General features: G+C 49.1%; 2 protein-coding genes and 1 long non-coding RNA gene across 3 annotated transcripts; 2 read left to right on the top strand and 1 right to left on the bottom strand.

The window, feature by feature from the left end:
* Positions 1–560: 560 nt before the first annotated feature.
* HOXA2 (homeobox A2) lies at positions 561–4,445 on the top strand. Its single transcript, XM_083468996.1, has 3 exons — positions 561–1,085; positions 2,116–2,544; positions 3,305–4,445. The coding sequence occupies exons 1-3, from the start codon at positions 1,076–1,078 to the stop codon at positions 4,069–4,071; spliced, it is 1,206 nt and encodes a 401-aa protein (XP_083325122.1). The 5' UTR covers positions 561–1,075; the 3' UTR covers positions 4,072–4,445.
* A 123-nt stretch (positions 4,446–4,568) lies between these two features.
* Positions 4,569–9,075, bottom strand: LOC310690291. The gene is made up of 2 exons (XR_014518022.1): positions 8,957–9,075; positions 4,569–5,651 (listed from the first exon to the last, which is right to left on the bottom strand). It is a non-coding gene; the product is annotated as an uncharacterized lncRNA (long non-coding RNA).
* Positions 9,076–9,420: 345 nt separating this feature from the next.
* On the top strand, positions 9,421–12,462 carry HOXA1 (homeobox A1; the record flags this gene model as incomplete). Its single annotated transcript, XM_083468998.1, has 2 exons — positions 9,421–10,075; positions 10,744–12,462. 2 exons carry the CDS (start codon positions 9,421–9,423, stop codon positions 11,097–11,099), a joined length of 1,011 nt encoding a protein of 336 aa, XP_083325124.1. The 3' UTR covers positions 11,100–12,462.
* Positions 12,463–16,687: the final 4,225 nt, after the last annotated feature.

The raw sequence follows: 16,687 nt of genomic DNA, 5'->3' as shown, positions 1-16,687 counted from the left end.
CAATCTACATTTTTTAAAAAATGTGAACAAATTATTGCAATATCTCGGCCCCTCCCCCACCCCTTCCTCAGCCCCTGATCCATATTGTGGGAGTTTATTTGCTTGAAATCAAAAAGGGGTTTTGCTTTTTTTTTTTTTTGCTTAAAAAAAATCACCTTTAAAAACATTCTCTCTCTCTCTCTCTCTTTTTGCTTAGCTTCACTCCACCTGAAGATGTAATGGTCAGTTTATTGTTTTAAGCGCTTCCAAGCTCTGCTCAGGATTCTGCTCTGAAATGTAACAAGGACTCGAGGTAGCGGATGGAGCACTTTCGGGCTTCACTGGAATGTATAAATATAGAAAGAGAAGCTCTTCCATCCCACCCCTCTCGCCTTGCAGAAAGCCCTCTTCCAAAAAAAAAAGGAGGATGCGCGGCCTTTTTCCTGGTTTGCTTTGAAGAAGAGGAAACCTTCGCCTCGTTCCCACCATGTTCTTCTGGGTCTTCTTCTCTCCTCCAGCGCTGTCCACCCCTCCCCTCATTTACCTTTTGTAAAATAATAATAATAATAGTAATTGAGGCGATTGAAGAGCTATCCTGTCCAAACCATCGGCATCGCGGAATGAATGAGCAAATCGAATAAACCGTGCGCTCCAAAACGAGATGGTAAGGGCAGAAACGGATAGTCAGTTCCACAGTCCTTAGAGCTCTTTGGGTTAATCTGCAGCCTTATTGCGGTTTTGTTTCGTTTTTTTAATCCCCGACATTGACTTTTGACATATTTCACTGGAATCGAGAGGGGGGAAAATACTCGCCGGACCCCATTTTATTGGGGCTACGGAAAGAAAATGAGTCAGCTGATTCCAGTGTCGTTTGTGTGAATGCTCTGGATGTTGTTTTGTGACACCCTCCCCGCTTTTATTTCCTCTTTTGATCGGAACCTGTGTTTGCAGTCCCAGGGTCTAATGGAAATCTGTATCTCCTCTGAACCGTCCGCTTCTGTCAAGACAACTGCGGGGAGAAAGTAGCGACCCACCAGCCTGCGTGCTCTTACTCTTCCCCTAGGAGCGAAGCTGCTGGAGAAATTCCTTCGACACAATGGATGGAGGCAGGGACCGGCGGTCAATTGTTCTCCATACTGTACCCTCAGCTGAAACAGGGAGAGAATTGCGGGGGGAAAAGATGCCAGGTCGTGATCGAGGGGGAGGAACCCCCAACCTTGCCGTCCTTTAATTTTTTCTTAAGGAAGTGGTTAGTCCTTCGCACGGAGTTGGGTCCGGGTTTTGTTGGAGATGTGGGGGGCGGGGGAAGGGGGGGGGCAAACAAACCCAAATCAAATATAAGCAAAGACTCCCTTCCTTGGCATCCCCTGGCCGGGTGGAACTTTTTGTGCTGCGGTGGAGATGTTGGGGGCCCGCGGTGTCACAACTTTGGAGATTAATGGATGACTTCGTTAATGACTCAGGGCGTCCGATGGAGGTGCGCCCGTGATTTGTGAGGTGCAAGGCGCTTGCTTGACAGTCCCAAACAATGAAAAGGGGGAGTGTGCGGAGGGGAGGCAAGCGGGGCAAGGGAGCCTCCCCGGCCAAGCTAAGCATCAGAGGCAGCAGCAACAGCAGCAGCAGCTCAGACAACCCACCCAGGCAAACACACACACACACACACCCTCTCTCTCTCTCTCCCCCTCAGACATCATTTCAGATTAGGAGGCAAAAGGGGGAGAGCGAGCGAGAGAGCGCGCGGCGGAGATACCCTTTCCCCCCTTTTAAAAAGTATAAATAATGCCTTGCTGGCCCCCAATGAGGCGTTCCTTCCCGACTTTTTTGGATCAATCAAACAGACAGTGGCTTCTTTTGATTAAAGCCCAAATTGTCATTGGGCAGAGGCAATCATGTGACAGCCAATTCGGTCCAATTTCAACCTTGTCTCCATGAATTCAATAGTTTAATAGTAGCACGGTCCCCATACGGCTGTAATCAGTGAATTAGAAAAAAAACACCCCACCAGCGATCTTCTATGATATTTTTTTCCCTTTTCTCTCTCTCTCCCTCTTCCTTTCTCTCTCTCCCTCTCTCTCGGTTTTTTTTCCTCCCTCCCCCCCCCTTTTCCTGGGCCTTGCTCCCCCCTCCCCCTCCCAGAAGCGCTAAATAAGAGGGAACTTTTTCTCCAAGGGGGCTGCGAGTTGAAGGCCATGAATTTCGAATTTGAGCGAGAGATTGGTTTTATCAATAGTCAGCCATCGCTCGCTGAGTGCCTGACATCTTTTCCCCCTGTCGGTGATACATTTCAAAGTTCATCAATCAAGAACTCGACGCTTTCACACTCGACACTGATTCCTCCTCCTTTTGAGCAGACCATCCCCAGCCTGAACCCAGGCAGCCACCCTCGCCACAGCAGCAGCAGCCGCCCCAAGCACAGCCCCAATGCCAGCAGCGGCAGCCCAGTGCCAGCCGGCGCCCTCCAGCCTCCGGAATACCCCTGGATGAAGGAGAAAAAAGCCTCCAAGAAAACTGTCCTGCCGCCTCCTTCGGCCTCCGCCACTGGACCAGCCTGCCTGAGCCACAAAGGTCAGTTCAAAGACTTTGCTGCACCTTCAGCCTTCCTGGGACTCAGAGATCTCTCTCTCTATCTCCATATAATCTCCTTTTCTCCTCTCCCACTCCCTCTCGCTTGGATGGGTGCCTCCCTAACTTACGGCACTCCAATCCGGGTTCGCTGGAGGTCTGGTGGGGGATCCACAGGCAGATTCCTCAGAAACCAACCCCGCCGACACCCCCAAATCCCCCCACCCCAAACAAAGTTTCTTTTTTTCCTCCCCTAACTTGTTTAGCGTGGGATGATTTATTTGAGTTGGAGGTGACCCTCCTCTTGTCTCGCTGTCCTAGAGTTGGGATATTTGACAGTAATGAAGAGTGATAGATTGCTCTTGCTCAGCTAAGCAGCTGATGCATTAATTATAAATTGTTGTATGGCTAATATCAAAGTTTGCTCGGGTATGGGCAGGTTGGGGAGATGGAGGCAAATCAAGTTCCTGGAGCTAAGCGAGGAGGGTGGGGGGAGAAGGAAAAGTGGGTCCAAGAGACCGGGCTCACAGGAGTGCAAACACAATGGATTTACTGCATTCATGGGCGGCCATTTTGTTGCAGTTGAAATTTTAATGCTTTAAGAGAGAAAGAGAGAGCCCCCCCCCCAACTAGCTCATTTCCCCCCACCAGGCTTGGATGTTCAAAATCCTAAAATAAGACATTCTCCCTCCTCTTCTCTCTCTTTCCCCCTCTTTCATATCTCTCATTCTAATAGTGCTGGTTGTTGTCTCCTTTCAAGCAGAATCTCTGGAGATTTCCGAAAATGGGACCGGGGGCTCCAGGAGGCTGAGGACTGCTTACACCAACACGCAGCTCTTGGAGCTGGAGAAGGAATTCCACTTCAACAAGTACCTCTGCAGACCGAGGCGGGTGGAGATCGCCGCTCTCCTGGACCTGACCGAGAGGCAAGTCAAGGTGTGGTTTCAGAACAGGAGGATGAAGCACAAGAGGCAGACCCAGTGCAAGGAGAACCAGAACAGCGAAGGGAAATTCAAAGGCTTGGAGGATCCCGAGAAAGCAGAAGACGACGAGGAGGAGGAGGAAGAGGAGGAGGAGGAGGAGAAATCCCTCTTCGAGCAAGCCCTCAACAATGTCTCAGGCGCGCTTTCGGAAAGGGAAGGCTACACTTTTCAGCAGAATGCACTAGCGCAACAGCAGGCTGTCACTGTCCACAATGGAGAGTCCCAAAGTTTCCCAGTTTCGCCTTTAACGAGCAATGAGAAAAATCTGAAACATTTTCAGCATCAGTCACCCACTGTTCCCAACTGCCTGTCAACAATGGCCCAGAACTGTGCAGCTGGCCTGAACAATGACAGTCCTGAGGCCCTGGAGGTGCCTTCTTTACAGGACTTCAGCGTTTTCTCCGCAGATTCCTGCCTACAGCTCTCCGACGCCGTCTCCCCCAGTCTGCCAGGGTCCCTCGACAGCCCTGTAGATATTTCAGCTGACAGCTTTGACTTTTTTACAGATACACTCACCACAATTGACTTGCAGCATCTGAATTACTGAGAAATGACAGACCAACTTTTCCGAAAAGGGTTATTTCCCCCCTCTCCTTTTCCTTTTTTTGGGGGAGCGGGAGGGGGAGGGGGATGACTTGATTTAATTTCTTTCCCTTTTCCTGGTCAGTATTTTCCTGATTATTTTTATTTTTCCTTCTCGGTGTGTTGGAGAGCTTATTTTGCCGTTTGCCTATGACATTTTTAGTTGTGTCGGGTTTTAAACCTAGTCCCATTCTAGGTCCTTCTATGAAAAGCAATATATAAGGCCTGTAAGAAAGTGATCATATCAAAATTGTATCTTCACTTTCTTTTTATTTTTGTATTACATTAGGATGCGTTGTCATAAGTATTTTTGGTAGAATAAATTCTTGTTTGCTACAAGCATTTTTCTTATCTCTTTATCTCTCTCTTTCTCTCTGCTTCATACAAGGAAGTTAATCTCCGCCCCTCCCCTAGTCCTGAAATACAATTAAAAGAAACAACACAATTTGGTCACAACCTTCGTCCTTTTTTGTTAGAAATATATTTATTAGGGGGGAAGCCAGCGGTAAATGATGGATTTCCAAAGTTCTCAATATTCAAATAGGGGGGAGGAAAAAAACAACCCTAAAAAAACTCCAAAACTTACATAAAAATATATCCCCCCTCCCTTGAATGCCCATAAGACATTAGAAGCACAAGTTAAAATGTTTCTGTGCTATCGCCAACGTTTTACTTATAGTATAGGTTTAATATATTGTAACATTATATAAAAATTCTCTTCTACGTTTTAACTGATATTGTATTACAGGCAGAATATATCATATTATTGCAAGGGGAAACAAAAAGCACTACAGCAAGCCTTGCTGCATAAATGGCCAGAAATCGACAGAAGTGTATACTGGTTTCTACTATTGAACGCTATTTTAAACTATTTCTTTTGCGACCCGTGCCTTGGAAAGGGGGGAGGGATGGTGGTGTGGGGAACCAGAGCTGAGAAAGGAAAGCATTTGATGGATTTCCCAGCTGTCCGAAGGCCCCGAGAAAAGAAACCTAAAAGAGAGGAAATCAAAGGAGAGAATTAAAACACAAGCACACGCGGTTAGGATGTATGCAATGCATATGAAAAAATCGCTTTCAAATCCTGTGGCTTTCGCTAGGTCTACGGAACAAAAGCTGTTGGAGGGCATCGAGTCCTACTGGAACTGGACTAACAAGTGTAGAGTCATGAGGTCCGTTTAAAAGTGCTACCAGGCGGGGATAGCTGTGTATACAGTATTCTCTAATCCGATTTCAATTCGGATTGTTAGCAAAATCCAGTGTGCCTCTTTTCTTCTTCTTCTTTTTTGCCCCACTGCCTATCAATAGGTGTTAGCATACATCTTCGTGTGTATGTAGATATGCCAATGTAGATATTTATAGCCCGCTCCTTAAGAACTTCCCCAGATCTTTGCAGGCGCGCGGGTTTCCTGGTTGCTCTCCTCTGTGCGCGTTTGTTGTGGTCGCCGTTGGCTTCCCTGTTTTGCAAACCCCCTCTAAGTGGGGTGGCGCTGAGCTGCGTGGAAAGACTGGATGCAATTCTTCCTAAAGTCATAAATCAAACGCTTTCTGTGAATGAAAATGTCATCAAAGAGATCAATTGCAGGAACACATGCACAAATAAAAATCCTCTTACGTATTTGCTCGGGCTGGGGATCCCCGTCTGAAACCATTAAACTAGGAGGCGGTTAGTCATAATTCATTTTTATTGCTCTGTTAAAACAACAGCTTGGCTAAGCTTCAGGTGCGGCAGGGAATCCCGGGCGCTCCCCCGCTCTCCCCCCCTTTTAGCTAAGGGTTTGCTTGGTTTGTGACACAGAAAATTCCATTTCGGGCGTGCATTTCGGAACGTTTTCCTTTTATACAGAGAAGGCAGCGCTCAGGTTTGTTGTTTGTGTGTGTGTGGGGGGGGAAGCCTCCGGTTCAAAGAACAAAAGAAGCCTTCCATACAAATCGACCCCCCCACAGCAGATTCTCTTCCCCACCCCCGCATATCAGAAGTAGGCCAAGCCCTGCAGATATCCTCTTTCAAAACGAACAAGAGAGAAATTCGAAAGATTCTTTTTCGAACGCAAAAACAGAATGCGCCCTGGCCGCAGGGACGAAGGCCAGAGATGGGTTTGGGGACGTTCAGAACCACCAGAGGAACCGATTCAACAAAGGCGGATGTAGGGGGACGGTGGGATGGGGGGAAACCGGTGGGGGGGGCAGGGCCTGCTTTGGAAAGGCCTACGTCGAGCTTAGGGGGCTTTTCTGTGGGCCTGCTTGCGTTTTCCAGAAGGCAGACATGGAATGGGAAATATGGTTGCTTCGCCACACTGGGAAAGGCGCCCCCCTCCCCCGATCTCCCCGCCCGCCGCCGCCCCCCCCCCCGCCCTCCATGTGTCTCCTTCTGCATTCTGGTAAAACAGAGGAATTGTGTTGGCTTCAGAATGCAAAAGCGTTGGGCCACAGAGACAATATAACAAAAGGGGAAAGAGTTCTTCTGAACAATGGCGGAGAAATGGGGGAGAAAGTGTGGAAGGGAGCAACGTAGCAGCAGGCACGGGAGGGAGGTTTCTGCTCAGAGAAAGGCGGCCAGGAAGGAGAAAGAGAGGATAGGGGCCCAAATAAAATTACCAACTTTTCATAGGGAACAAGGCTTCCTTTAGATCAGGATTTATACTCTGTTTTCAAAGCCGGCATGCACCAACATAGTTTTACATCTAAAGCTGTTAGGGAAATATTAAATCCCTACATGCACGTTCTTTTGTTTTACAAAACGCCTCCTCGTGAATCCACTCCTCGGGCCACGAGTTGGCCACTCATATCGATGCGATCTACTCCCAGACCGTCGTGCCTGGGCAATACGTGACTGTGCGTGCAATGAGTAGAATGGAAATCAATGGGGCTACGCGTAAAGGGAACCCTGTATCTGTCCTTCCTTCCTTCCAGTAAATTGAAGAATATATAAATATTACTCTTGAACACACACACACACACACAGAGAGAGAGAGAGAGAGAGAGAGAGAGAGAGAGAGAGAGAGAGAGAGAGAGAAATCCGAGGTGTGACTACAGGGCCAAAAGGAAATGTTTTTAAAGTCCCACTCAGAGCGAGTTTAGCTCTACCAAAGGAAAGCCAGGAAGTACGCATGAGACTTTCAAAGTCTCACAGCCAGATTTGGGGCATGTTTGTCTTAGTAAACAATGCACGCTTATCAATATTTTGAGTGGGCCTGGTTTTTGAAAGAGGGAGAAGGAAGAAAGGGGAAGCCGGAGAACAGCCTAATCCAGATCAGCAGCATTTTAGGAATGAAAATAGTGTTATAGTTTCAGAGGGACTAGGGTGGTACGGAATCATACATGGTGTGTGTGTGTGTGTGTGTGTGTGTGTGTGTGTAGATAACATAGAAGCAGCAGCCATTAACACACTAATACTAAATTATTGGGCTGATTTCGACATTTGCAAGATGAAAGCATAAGAAGTGCGCATAGTTATTTCCGGACTCCGGCAGGCAAAGTCTGCCATCTTTCTAGTCAGGCCTGTTTTCCTTCCTGCAGTGCAGGGGGTTGGACTAGATGACCCTTGGGGTCCCTTCCAACTCTACCATTCTACGATTTTATGCTGAATTCTGTGCTGTTGAGTCCTCCCTGCTCACCTCTCCTTTTTGTGCAGATGAAGCCCCCGTGGGACGCACCACCTCCCCACATCCAACCCAGGGGTTTTCCTCCAGGTTTAAGCTGACCCTGCCTTTCCTTTGGGCAGGTCTAGCCCCACCGAAAGCCAGGCGTCTCTCCTGGCCCCACGGACTTGAGCGGAACCAGGGATTTACATCTCCGAGAAGAAAGCACTTGCGGTCCTCGCGAGGGAATCCAGAGAGGACTCTCCCAACGCCCGGCCATTTGTTTCCCTCGGCTCCCTCTCTCCCTCCTCGGAAGGAGGGCGGCAGCCTAGCGATCAAGCGCCTGGAGGAGCGCTGTCGACCCCCTCGCCCCTTCCTCCAGACAGTCTCCTCCCCCTAACCGCTGGCCATGCCATCCAGAGGGCTGCTATTTTAAAGACTCGCGTCTTTCTAGACCTCATGGTTTCAACCCGTGGACACTCCTTGCGGGTGGGGGGAGGGAGGCAAAGGTTATACGTGAGAAGCGGGGTGGGGGAGCAAAAGTGGATGGGAGGTGAGAGAGAGGAGAGGCCTGACAGTTTGCACAGGCGCTCTGGCGGCTCAGCTGCCGGAGAGAACCTGAGAAAGCTTCCCTGGCAACCTTTGTAAGCGCTTCCTTCCTCTAACCGCGCCCAGCAGCGTCGGATCGTCCGAAAAAAGAGCAAGCCAGTACCCAGTCGCCAGGCAGACACACTACCGCCTCCGTTTCAGCCCAGGCTGCCGGCTCCAACTGCCCCCCCCCCACTGACTCCCCGTCTCCAGGAGCCAACGGCGCCATTCCCGTGCGTTAAAGCCAACCACGCTGCCCGCAGCAGCAGCAACAATGGCGTTGCCTTGCAGAGAGCCTCATTTCCATGCAAATAACCGCGAGAGAGAGGCTGGACCAAGCGCATTTTAACTCTTGCCGGTTCGCGCGCGCACGCCGGGGTCTGTCTGAGGACGCATCGGCAACTGGCAGAGCTCAGCCGCCGGCCTCCTACCTCTCTCCATGCCCCCAAACCTCCCCCAGCCCCCTTGATCTCTCTCTCTCTTTCTCTCCCCACCTCTCTCTCACACACAGCAACCCCAGACTGCTGGAGACTGCCCAAGGCAGACCATAATGGTCCAAGCGATCTAACTGTAGCCGAAAAGGTTCAGCCTAGCTGTGCTCTCTAGACAACAGCACTGGTGAAAGCAGCAGCAAGAGGAGCAGCTACCCAACTGGGGACGCCCTGCGCGGGTCCCTTTGCTTACCTGCCAAGCCCAGGCTGTCCCTTCGTAAATCCATGCAAGAGCAGCCCCCTCCGGCGGCGGCTCTGTGCTTGCTGCTGCTGCTGCTTCAGGCTGAGCGCCTGGGCGCGCACTGCCTCTCCGGCCCGGCTCTCAAACCCCAACGCGCTGACTGGGGACGGGGGAGGAGATGGGGGGTGTGGAAAGAGAGAAGGAAAGAGGGAGAGAGGGAGGGAGAGAGGGAGGTGGTGGTGGCTGCGCGTCACCTTGATGGAGGAGCGCTCGGAATTTAAATGCCACAGCCAGGGTGATCCATCACCAGGAAGGAGCAGGGCAACTTTGGCAGGAGGATCAGCCATTGGCTGCCGCCCTCACGTGGCCGCCTTCTCACTGTACATTCATATCATTTTTCTTCTGGCCCCCATGGAGGAAGTGAGAAAGTTGGCACGGTCACCCAGGACTCCGAAGAGCCGGTCAACCGGTGATAGATGGACACGGCGAGGATGAATTCCTTCCTCGATTATCCGCCCATCCTCAACGGCGAGTCCGCCACTTGCTCACCCCGGGCTTACCACCACCACCGCCACCACCACCACCACCACCCCGACCATGGGATTACCACAACCACGTTCCAGTCCTGCGCTGTCAGTGCCAACAACTGCAACGGGGACGACCGCTTCCTCGTGGGCAGGGGGGTCCAGATCAGCCCCCATCCCCACCACCAGACTGCTACCTACCAGCACCACCCCAACCTGGGGGTGTCCTACGCCCACCCGAGCTGTGGGCCCACCTACGGCGTGCAGAACTTCGGCGCGGGGGGCTACAGCCACTACCCACTCGCTCAAGAGGCAGAGATTAATGGGGGCTTCCCCCAGTGCGCTCCTGCGCTCTACTCTGGAAACGTCTCGTCGTCCGTGGTTCAGCAGCCCCAGGTTTACGCTGGGGGCCCCGTGGGCTCTGCTCAGTACATCCACCCCTCTTACGGGGAAGAGCAACAGAGTCTAACCCTAACCAATTACAGCCACCCCCTGTCTCCACTTCATTCGAACCACCAGGAAGGCTGCGGTTCCCCTTCGTCGGAGACTTCTCCTCCCGCCCAGACTTTCGACTGGATGAAAGTGAAGAGGAACCCTCCCAAAACAGGTGAGTCACCTGCCTGAGCGATCACTCTGGACTTTGGAAAGTTCGGGCCCGAAGTTTTCTTCTTTTCATTATTATTTTTGTAAGGTGGACGCAGAAGATCTGCATTTAAGGTAGATGCAGATCAACTTGATGGTCGCAGGTACGATGGGAACAGGTATGGTTGGGATCCTGAAGCGTACCGGTTCTCCAGCCATGGGGGAAAGGTCGTGTTGTGATTTGGGGTTCGTGTTATAACGCAGTTTGATGTGTTTGTGTCCCCGCTGTGGATCACAAAGCAGGCGGTCGTCAGATCTCCCCTGATCTAGGTGAGTTCAGTTGCTGTTTCACTGGACAAGCGGACACTAAGAAGTTAGCCCATGTGCACTCGCTAGGTCTTTACTTAGGAATAAGCAGGTTTCCGATTGGCCCACAAAGTTCCTTTCACTTTAAGAGCTCATTCTCCATGGTTTGTACCTGTGCGCGCCTGCCTATTGATTCATGTCACCTATAAATCATTGCATCGAGTTAACGCTTCTGATTTGGGTTGTTGTTGCTGTTTTCTTTCTTTCTTTCTTTCTTTCTTTCTTTCTTTCTTTCTTTCTTTCTTTCTTTCTTTCTTTCTCTCTCTCTCTCTCTCTCTCTCTCTCTCTCTCTCTCTCTCTCTCTCTCTCTCTCCCTCCTCCCTCTAGGGAAAGCTGGCGAGTACGGTTATGTTGGCCAGCCCAACACGGTCCGGACCAACTTCACCACCAAACAGCTGACGGAGCTGGAGAAGGAATTCCACTTCAACAAATACTTAACCCGGGCCCGCAGGGTGGAGATCGCCGCCTCGCTGCAGCTGAATGAGACTCAGGTCAAGATCTGGTTCCAGAACCGCAGGATGAAGCAAAAGAAGCGAGAAAAAGAGGGCTTGCTCCCCATTTCTCCGGCCACCCCAACAGGAAGCGAAGAGAAAGCGGAGGAGTCCTCGGAAAAGTCCAGCCCATCCCCCTGTACCCCTTCGCCAGCCTCCTCTACCTCAGACACTCTGACTACCTCGAATTGAAAGACGCGCTGCTCCTCATTCTCCCTCTAAGGCACAATCTAAGAGTAAATTTATTGTGTTTCGAACTTATCCCCTTGTTTGTTTTCCGACTCTCACGCAATTGGCGGAGAGAGCAACCCAAACTCTCACCCTGAACCCTTTGATCTGGAGAGAAGTCTCATTGATTTGAATGGAACTCTCTCACAAATTTAGCAACTTTGAGGCTGAGATCCCATAAGGCCTGCAAGCAAGCTCTCTGGAAGCCAACACGCCTGAGTAGGCAGGCCACAGGACTGCGCTGTTAAATCATCCCTAAATCCCATGAAAAGGAGCGGGATGGGACTTTGTGACTATTTTAAACTCAGTTGATTTCAATGGGAGCTGGCTCACGTTGGCTGGGTTGTGGCCCAGGAGTTTAGGACCTCACTCTGAGTAGCTTATTCAGTATCACTCACTAAGCCTGCCTCAGCTCCTCAGAGTTTATCTGTTTTCATCTCTCTAAAGACTGTATTGTGGGAACAATCAAGAGAATTTGTTAGATCAGAATCGAGTTGCCAAAGACATTGCTACAGTTTTCTCCTCCAACCAAAGACTTGTCAGACCCAAATTCACGAATAGATGCACTATTGAAAGCGTTTACACGACTTCGAGAACTTTCACCACTTTAATTTAATGTCTCTTGTCTTCTCGTGTGTATGAGTTTTGTTGGTTGTAAATACTTTGTCCCAGAGATTTATCTTTTTACGGATTTTCTAGAAATGTTTAGATAAGATGATGAGCTTAAACAGGGTGGTTACATTCTCAACACTGGATTCGATTTTATAGCGAAAAGTGAGGATGTCACGAACGAAAAGTTGTTCAACTCAATCAGATACCTCAAAAATCATAGGTTGCTACTATTTCTTTGAACGAGCTAGAAAAGAAAGTGGAAATTGCACTAGGTTTTTAAAAAATAAACCTTGCTTATTAGTGTCTACCCCGCTTTAAATCCCCCCCTTCCCGAACTCTGTGCTGGATCATTCCCAACTCCCAATATTATCATTAAAAAGGGAGAGGGGAGATTCCCCCCACCCCCAGAAAACGTTCCTTAGACTTGAAGTCTTTTCAGCCCAATTCCTGAATGTGATGAATGGCCAAACGAATGTATATTTTATGTGATTCGTGGATGGAACTTGCATGATGCACAACCGCTTGGATGTACTCAGTGAAAATAACACTGAGTTCTATCAGTTGTCATTTGTGATGGAGTACTTTCTGATTTTTTTCTGTACAATCATCCAAGGTTCTGAGATTCTGTGTTTCAAAAAGAAAAAAAAGAGAAAGGAATCCAGAGCAGAATTTTACGGGTCCTACAAATCTCTGTAATAAATATATTCATATCTCAGGTTTTTACTTTCCTTCGGTATCTTTTGGAAAGCGGAGTCTGGGGTTGAGGTTAAGCTTTCTGCACCCTTTCCAGTTCCCCTGGAGTGGCTTTTGATCGGCTGCTCAGATATCCTCCTCAGATATCCCTACATCGAATTATTCGCGCCCTTTGACTGCACATTATGTGCAGTACCCCGAGATTATACAAAGTAGGTCTATTAATCAATAGAAAGAGAAAGATCCATGTTTATCTTCTGCAATTAAGAGAAAGGCGAAGGAAGCGGAGCTATTTTTGAACCATACTTGCGGGAACTTCCTGGGTCAAGGGCTAACCTTTTCACCCCAACTGAATATTGACCTGTGTGTAAACAGAGTCCTCTTCAAAAGCAGAAGCTGTCTTCGGCCGGTCTTTCCTCACATCACAAGCCACCAGTTAAGAGAGTCACATTTCATTATCCCTGGGTATAAAGCTGTCCAAGGAACCCCCAGCGTCACTCCCTGCCTTCTAAATCGTCAGTGACATCTTGAAGGCACAAAGCACGATAAAAGTTCACAGAGGGAGAAAGAGGGAGGGAGAGATCCTTGTTGATCCAACTCCGATTCCTGCGTGGTCTGCAGACAATTTCCTAACCCAAGTATGTTCATCCCAACGTGTCCTTGCAAACCCCACACCATTCCCGCCCCCCTCTATTTGGAAAACAAGTTCTGGCAGGTGAATTGAAGTTACTTCCTGAAAAGACTTGCAAACAAGTTTGTTTTTGTTTTTTTGTTTAAGATCTGCAGAACCCTCTAACGCGCGCCCCCGCTTTTTCTTCCAAGCTCTCTAGCCAGAACATCGAGGCTTTCCATCCACTTCAGCCCGTCTGAGGAGCTGTGTTTCTTTCTTTGGGGATTTAAAAGAAACAAAACAAAACAAAATAACACCCTCCTGGCTGCAAGGTCTGCAGGAGACTTTTACAAGCTTTGAGCCCGGGCTGTGAAAACAACAGCGGAGGCTGCTGGATTTGAGAGAGCCGGAGCGCGCGAGTCGTCTGCGGCTTCTCGGCTGAAGTGTCAAAGGCAGAGCAGCCTGGATTTCCAGGCGCATCGGCCATATCAAGAGGGCGAGGAGGAGAGACCCCCCCTCCCGCCCCTCTCCCCTGCTATTGCGCAGGGCTTGTCTCCAAAGGGCTCCCTTGACTGCCTTGTTGTAACTTCAAAAGCAAGGAGACCCAGGTTTCATTTTATCCTCCCTTCCTTTGCTGGCCCCCCGCCCGCCCGCTTTGTACTTTTATATACATAAAAAAATAAAATCATTTTGTTGACTAGGGTGAGGTTGCAAACTCAGCAGATGGCCTTCTGCCAGAGGCTTTCGTGACCCAAAGGGCATCTATCTCTGCATGCCGAGAGGGCCTGATCGGGATCACCTTTCGGAGAGAGCTGGCCCCCCTCAAGCAAGCGGCGGCCGCCTGACCCTTCCGCATCCCTTGCGCTCTTCCTTCCTTCCTGACTCGTTCGGTGGAACCGGGAGAACAATAACAAAAGGCTGGCAATAATATTATTGATGGTTTGGCGGGTGTTTTCAAAGGAGGACGCATGTGCCAGGCGGGGAAGGGAAGAGGCTGTCCTAAGATAACCTTCTGCATTTTAGTTACAGATAGGTAGCCGTGTTGGTCTGCCATAGTCAAAATAAAAAAATTCCTTCCAGTAGCACCTTAAAGACCAACTAAGTTAGTTCTTGGTATGAGCTTTCGTGTGCATGCACACTCTGTGTATCTGAAGAAGTGTGCATGCACACGAAAGCTCATACCAAGAACTAACTTAGTTGGTCTTTAAGGTGCTACTGGAAGGAATTTTTTTATTCTGCATTTCAATACACATTAAGCGCCCTTCCCCAGGGATCTAGGGAACCGTAGTTTACCCTTCACAGAGCTACAGTTCCCAACACAGCTCCCAGGATTCTTGTGGGGAGCGGGGAAATGCGCTTTGAACGCGCTTTATAGTGTGGATCTGCATCTTCCCCTTACTCACCCGAGCATGCCTTTCCAGACCCATTCCTTATTCGTATTATTTTACCGTCTAGTAGGGCTGCCGTCGCGACCCGCTTTAGATTAGGCCGGGGACCGCTAGTGGGCCCCGATTCGGGGACACCGACATAGGGCCAAATCCCCCAGGAAGAAAGTTCCTCCTCCCTGCTAAAACGTTTCATGTGGAGGTTATTCAGGAATAAATAACTCACTTTTCGTAACGCAGGCTTCTTGACTGACGCCCGCCGCAGCAGTGCTTCCTTAAAAAAATAACCAGTTCGACCCTGGGCACGTTTACCCTGAAATCTGTCCCCCCCCCCAGCTGAGTATGGGCTTGCTCCCCACTAAGAGTGTGTGAAATTGCAGCTTCTCTGGTTTGGACAAAGACCAGCAAGAAAAAGCATTCCTCCGAGCCGCTTCATTTATGCTGAGGCAGAAACACCGCCCTTCACTGGGAGCTGAGGCCGCTCTCCTCATATATCTATAGATATATACGTATATATGACATTTGATCAATAGGCTTGTCAGCCAAATAACATGGCTGACATCTCGATCCTAAGCGGATTTAGAATGGGGTGGTGGTCGGCGGACTCTCTCATCATCGATGAACGGTATTTGGAAGGAGACCCCAAAGCATGGCCTAATTTGAGGGGAGATATAAAGGCTATGGGACTTCCTTTGGATGAAATAAAAGCCAAGCACATTGTGTGTGAATGAAGATTTGTGCACGCATGCTTCGGGGTAACTTGCTCCGAGCTTCACGGTTTCACGGCTCTCCGAAACCCACGCTGCTGTCTCTGCGGCTGAATTAGTCAATCGCTGCTACAAATCGATTAATCACACCTGTGAATCGATTAGTGCCTCATGTTCGCTTTATTTACAAAAGAATTTGCGATAAATCTTCTCATTCTTTCCCCCAAATTGTGCAAAAGGATGAGGAGGGGGGGGGTCACCTATTATTATTATTAATTTTTAAAAAAATAGAGATAGAGATGCCAACAGCAGCTATCCTTGGTCTGCTTATTTGCATCCTGGTCCTCTTATGACTGTGTATATATTTATTACCCTCAACTCAGCCAAACGTCTCAAGGAATTGAGCGTCTTTTTTCAAGCCCGATATCTATTTTCGATGTTCACCTTTAAAGTTTACTTTTGGAGGCTACATTGAGATGCTCGGTGTTTTCCTCTGGGGCAATCAGATTGAAAGCGATCAATATTTACTCAGTCTGAAAAGGGTTGTTGAAAAGGCAGCTCGCAACAAACTGCTTAGCTGCTCAACCCTGTTTAATCTCAGGTTCACCGAAAGTTCAAGCAGAAATGAATTCAGCGGTGGGTCACTTTAGAATGTGTCCCAGTGGTTTATTTCAGCTCTCTGCTAAAGGCAACAATTATTTACACACACACACACACACACACACACACACACGCACTCATCTCCCAGCGGAGCCTCTTGTCTATTATTCTAATGCTAAACTTGATCCTTTGACTTAAAACTAAAAACATTTCCCCCCCCCCAGTTGTGGGGTTAAAATCTTGTTTCCTCCTCGTCTCCTTCTAGTCCTTCTTTGTTCTAGCCTTGATGATCTTTAGCCATTGTTAAAATCAGTGCACATTTTTTTAAGCGAGTGAAAGAGGGAGATTGTTTGCAACAACAACTTTTAAATTATACAGAGCAAAGCGCGGGCCTTTCATCTGCTTTCTGGGCAGCAAGCCTTGATGACTTCAGCAAGAATGCGCTTCCCGGTAAATGCGTTTTTGGATCAAACTTTTTCGCAGTATCTACACAAAGCAGAGAATTTAAAGGAACCCCTCCCCCACCCCCACCCCCGTCTTCAGCCAAGCAGTAGATCCCATTGCTTCGACTTAACTGGGTTGAAGACAGTTTTGGCGGCATTATTCAAGGAAAGAAGCACTTGAAAGAGGCGGCCATTTGAGGCGATTCAGATGTTCCTTGAAGCAAGCCCTACCTGAGATCAAGGCAGCGGGCTTCCAAATCGAGAAAGCACAGAACTTGCGTTATAATAATGCAGCCAACCTCTTAACAATCCCCCGGAGACGCTCCGAAGGGCGCGCACAATTCAAATTGTGTGTGCGCGCGGGCGCGCCCTTGCTCGTGTGAACAAATGCGAGTTCTTTAACGTGTTTGCACGCTCCTCCCGGCCCGTATTTTAATGAAAGCAAGCGGGAAGGGACCGCGGGACTACGCAAAACCCGAACATTTGAAGGTGCTGCACGTTG

The sequence above is a fragment of the Podarcis liolepis genome (genome assembly GCF_965112155.1).
Source record: "Podarcis liolepis genome assembly, chromosome: 12".
NCBI classification, from domain to species: Eukaryota; Metazoa; Chordata; class Lepidosauria; order Squamata; family Lacertidae; genus Podarcis; species Podarcis liolepis.
The sequence above is the reverse complement of the archived record's forward strand: the minus strand, read 5'-3'. Positions and strand labels throughout refer to the sequence as shown.

Coding starts and splice junctions, on each gene's coding strand:
- HOXA2 (XM_083468996.1), top strand. Junction 2,545..3,304: donor AGCCTGCCTGAGCCACAAAG/GTCAGTTCAAAG, acceptor CCTTTCAAGCAG/AATCTCTGGAGATTTCCGAA.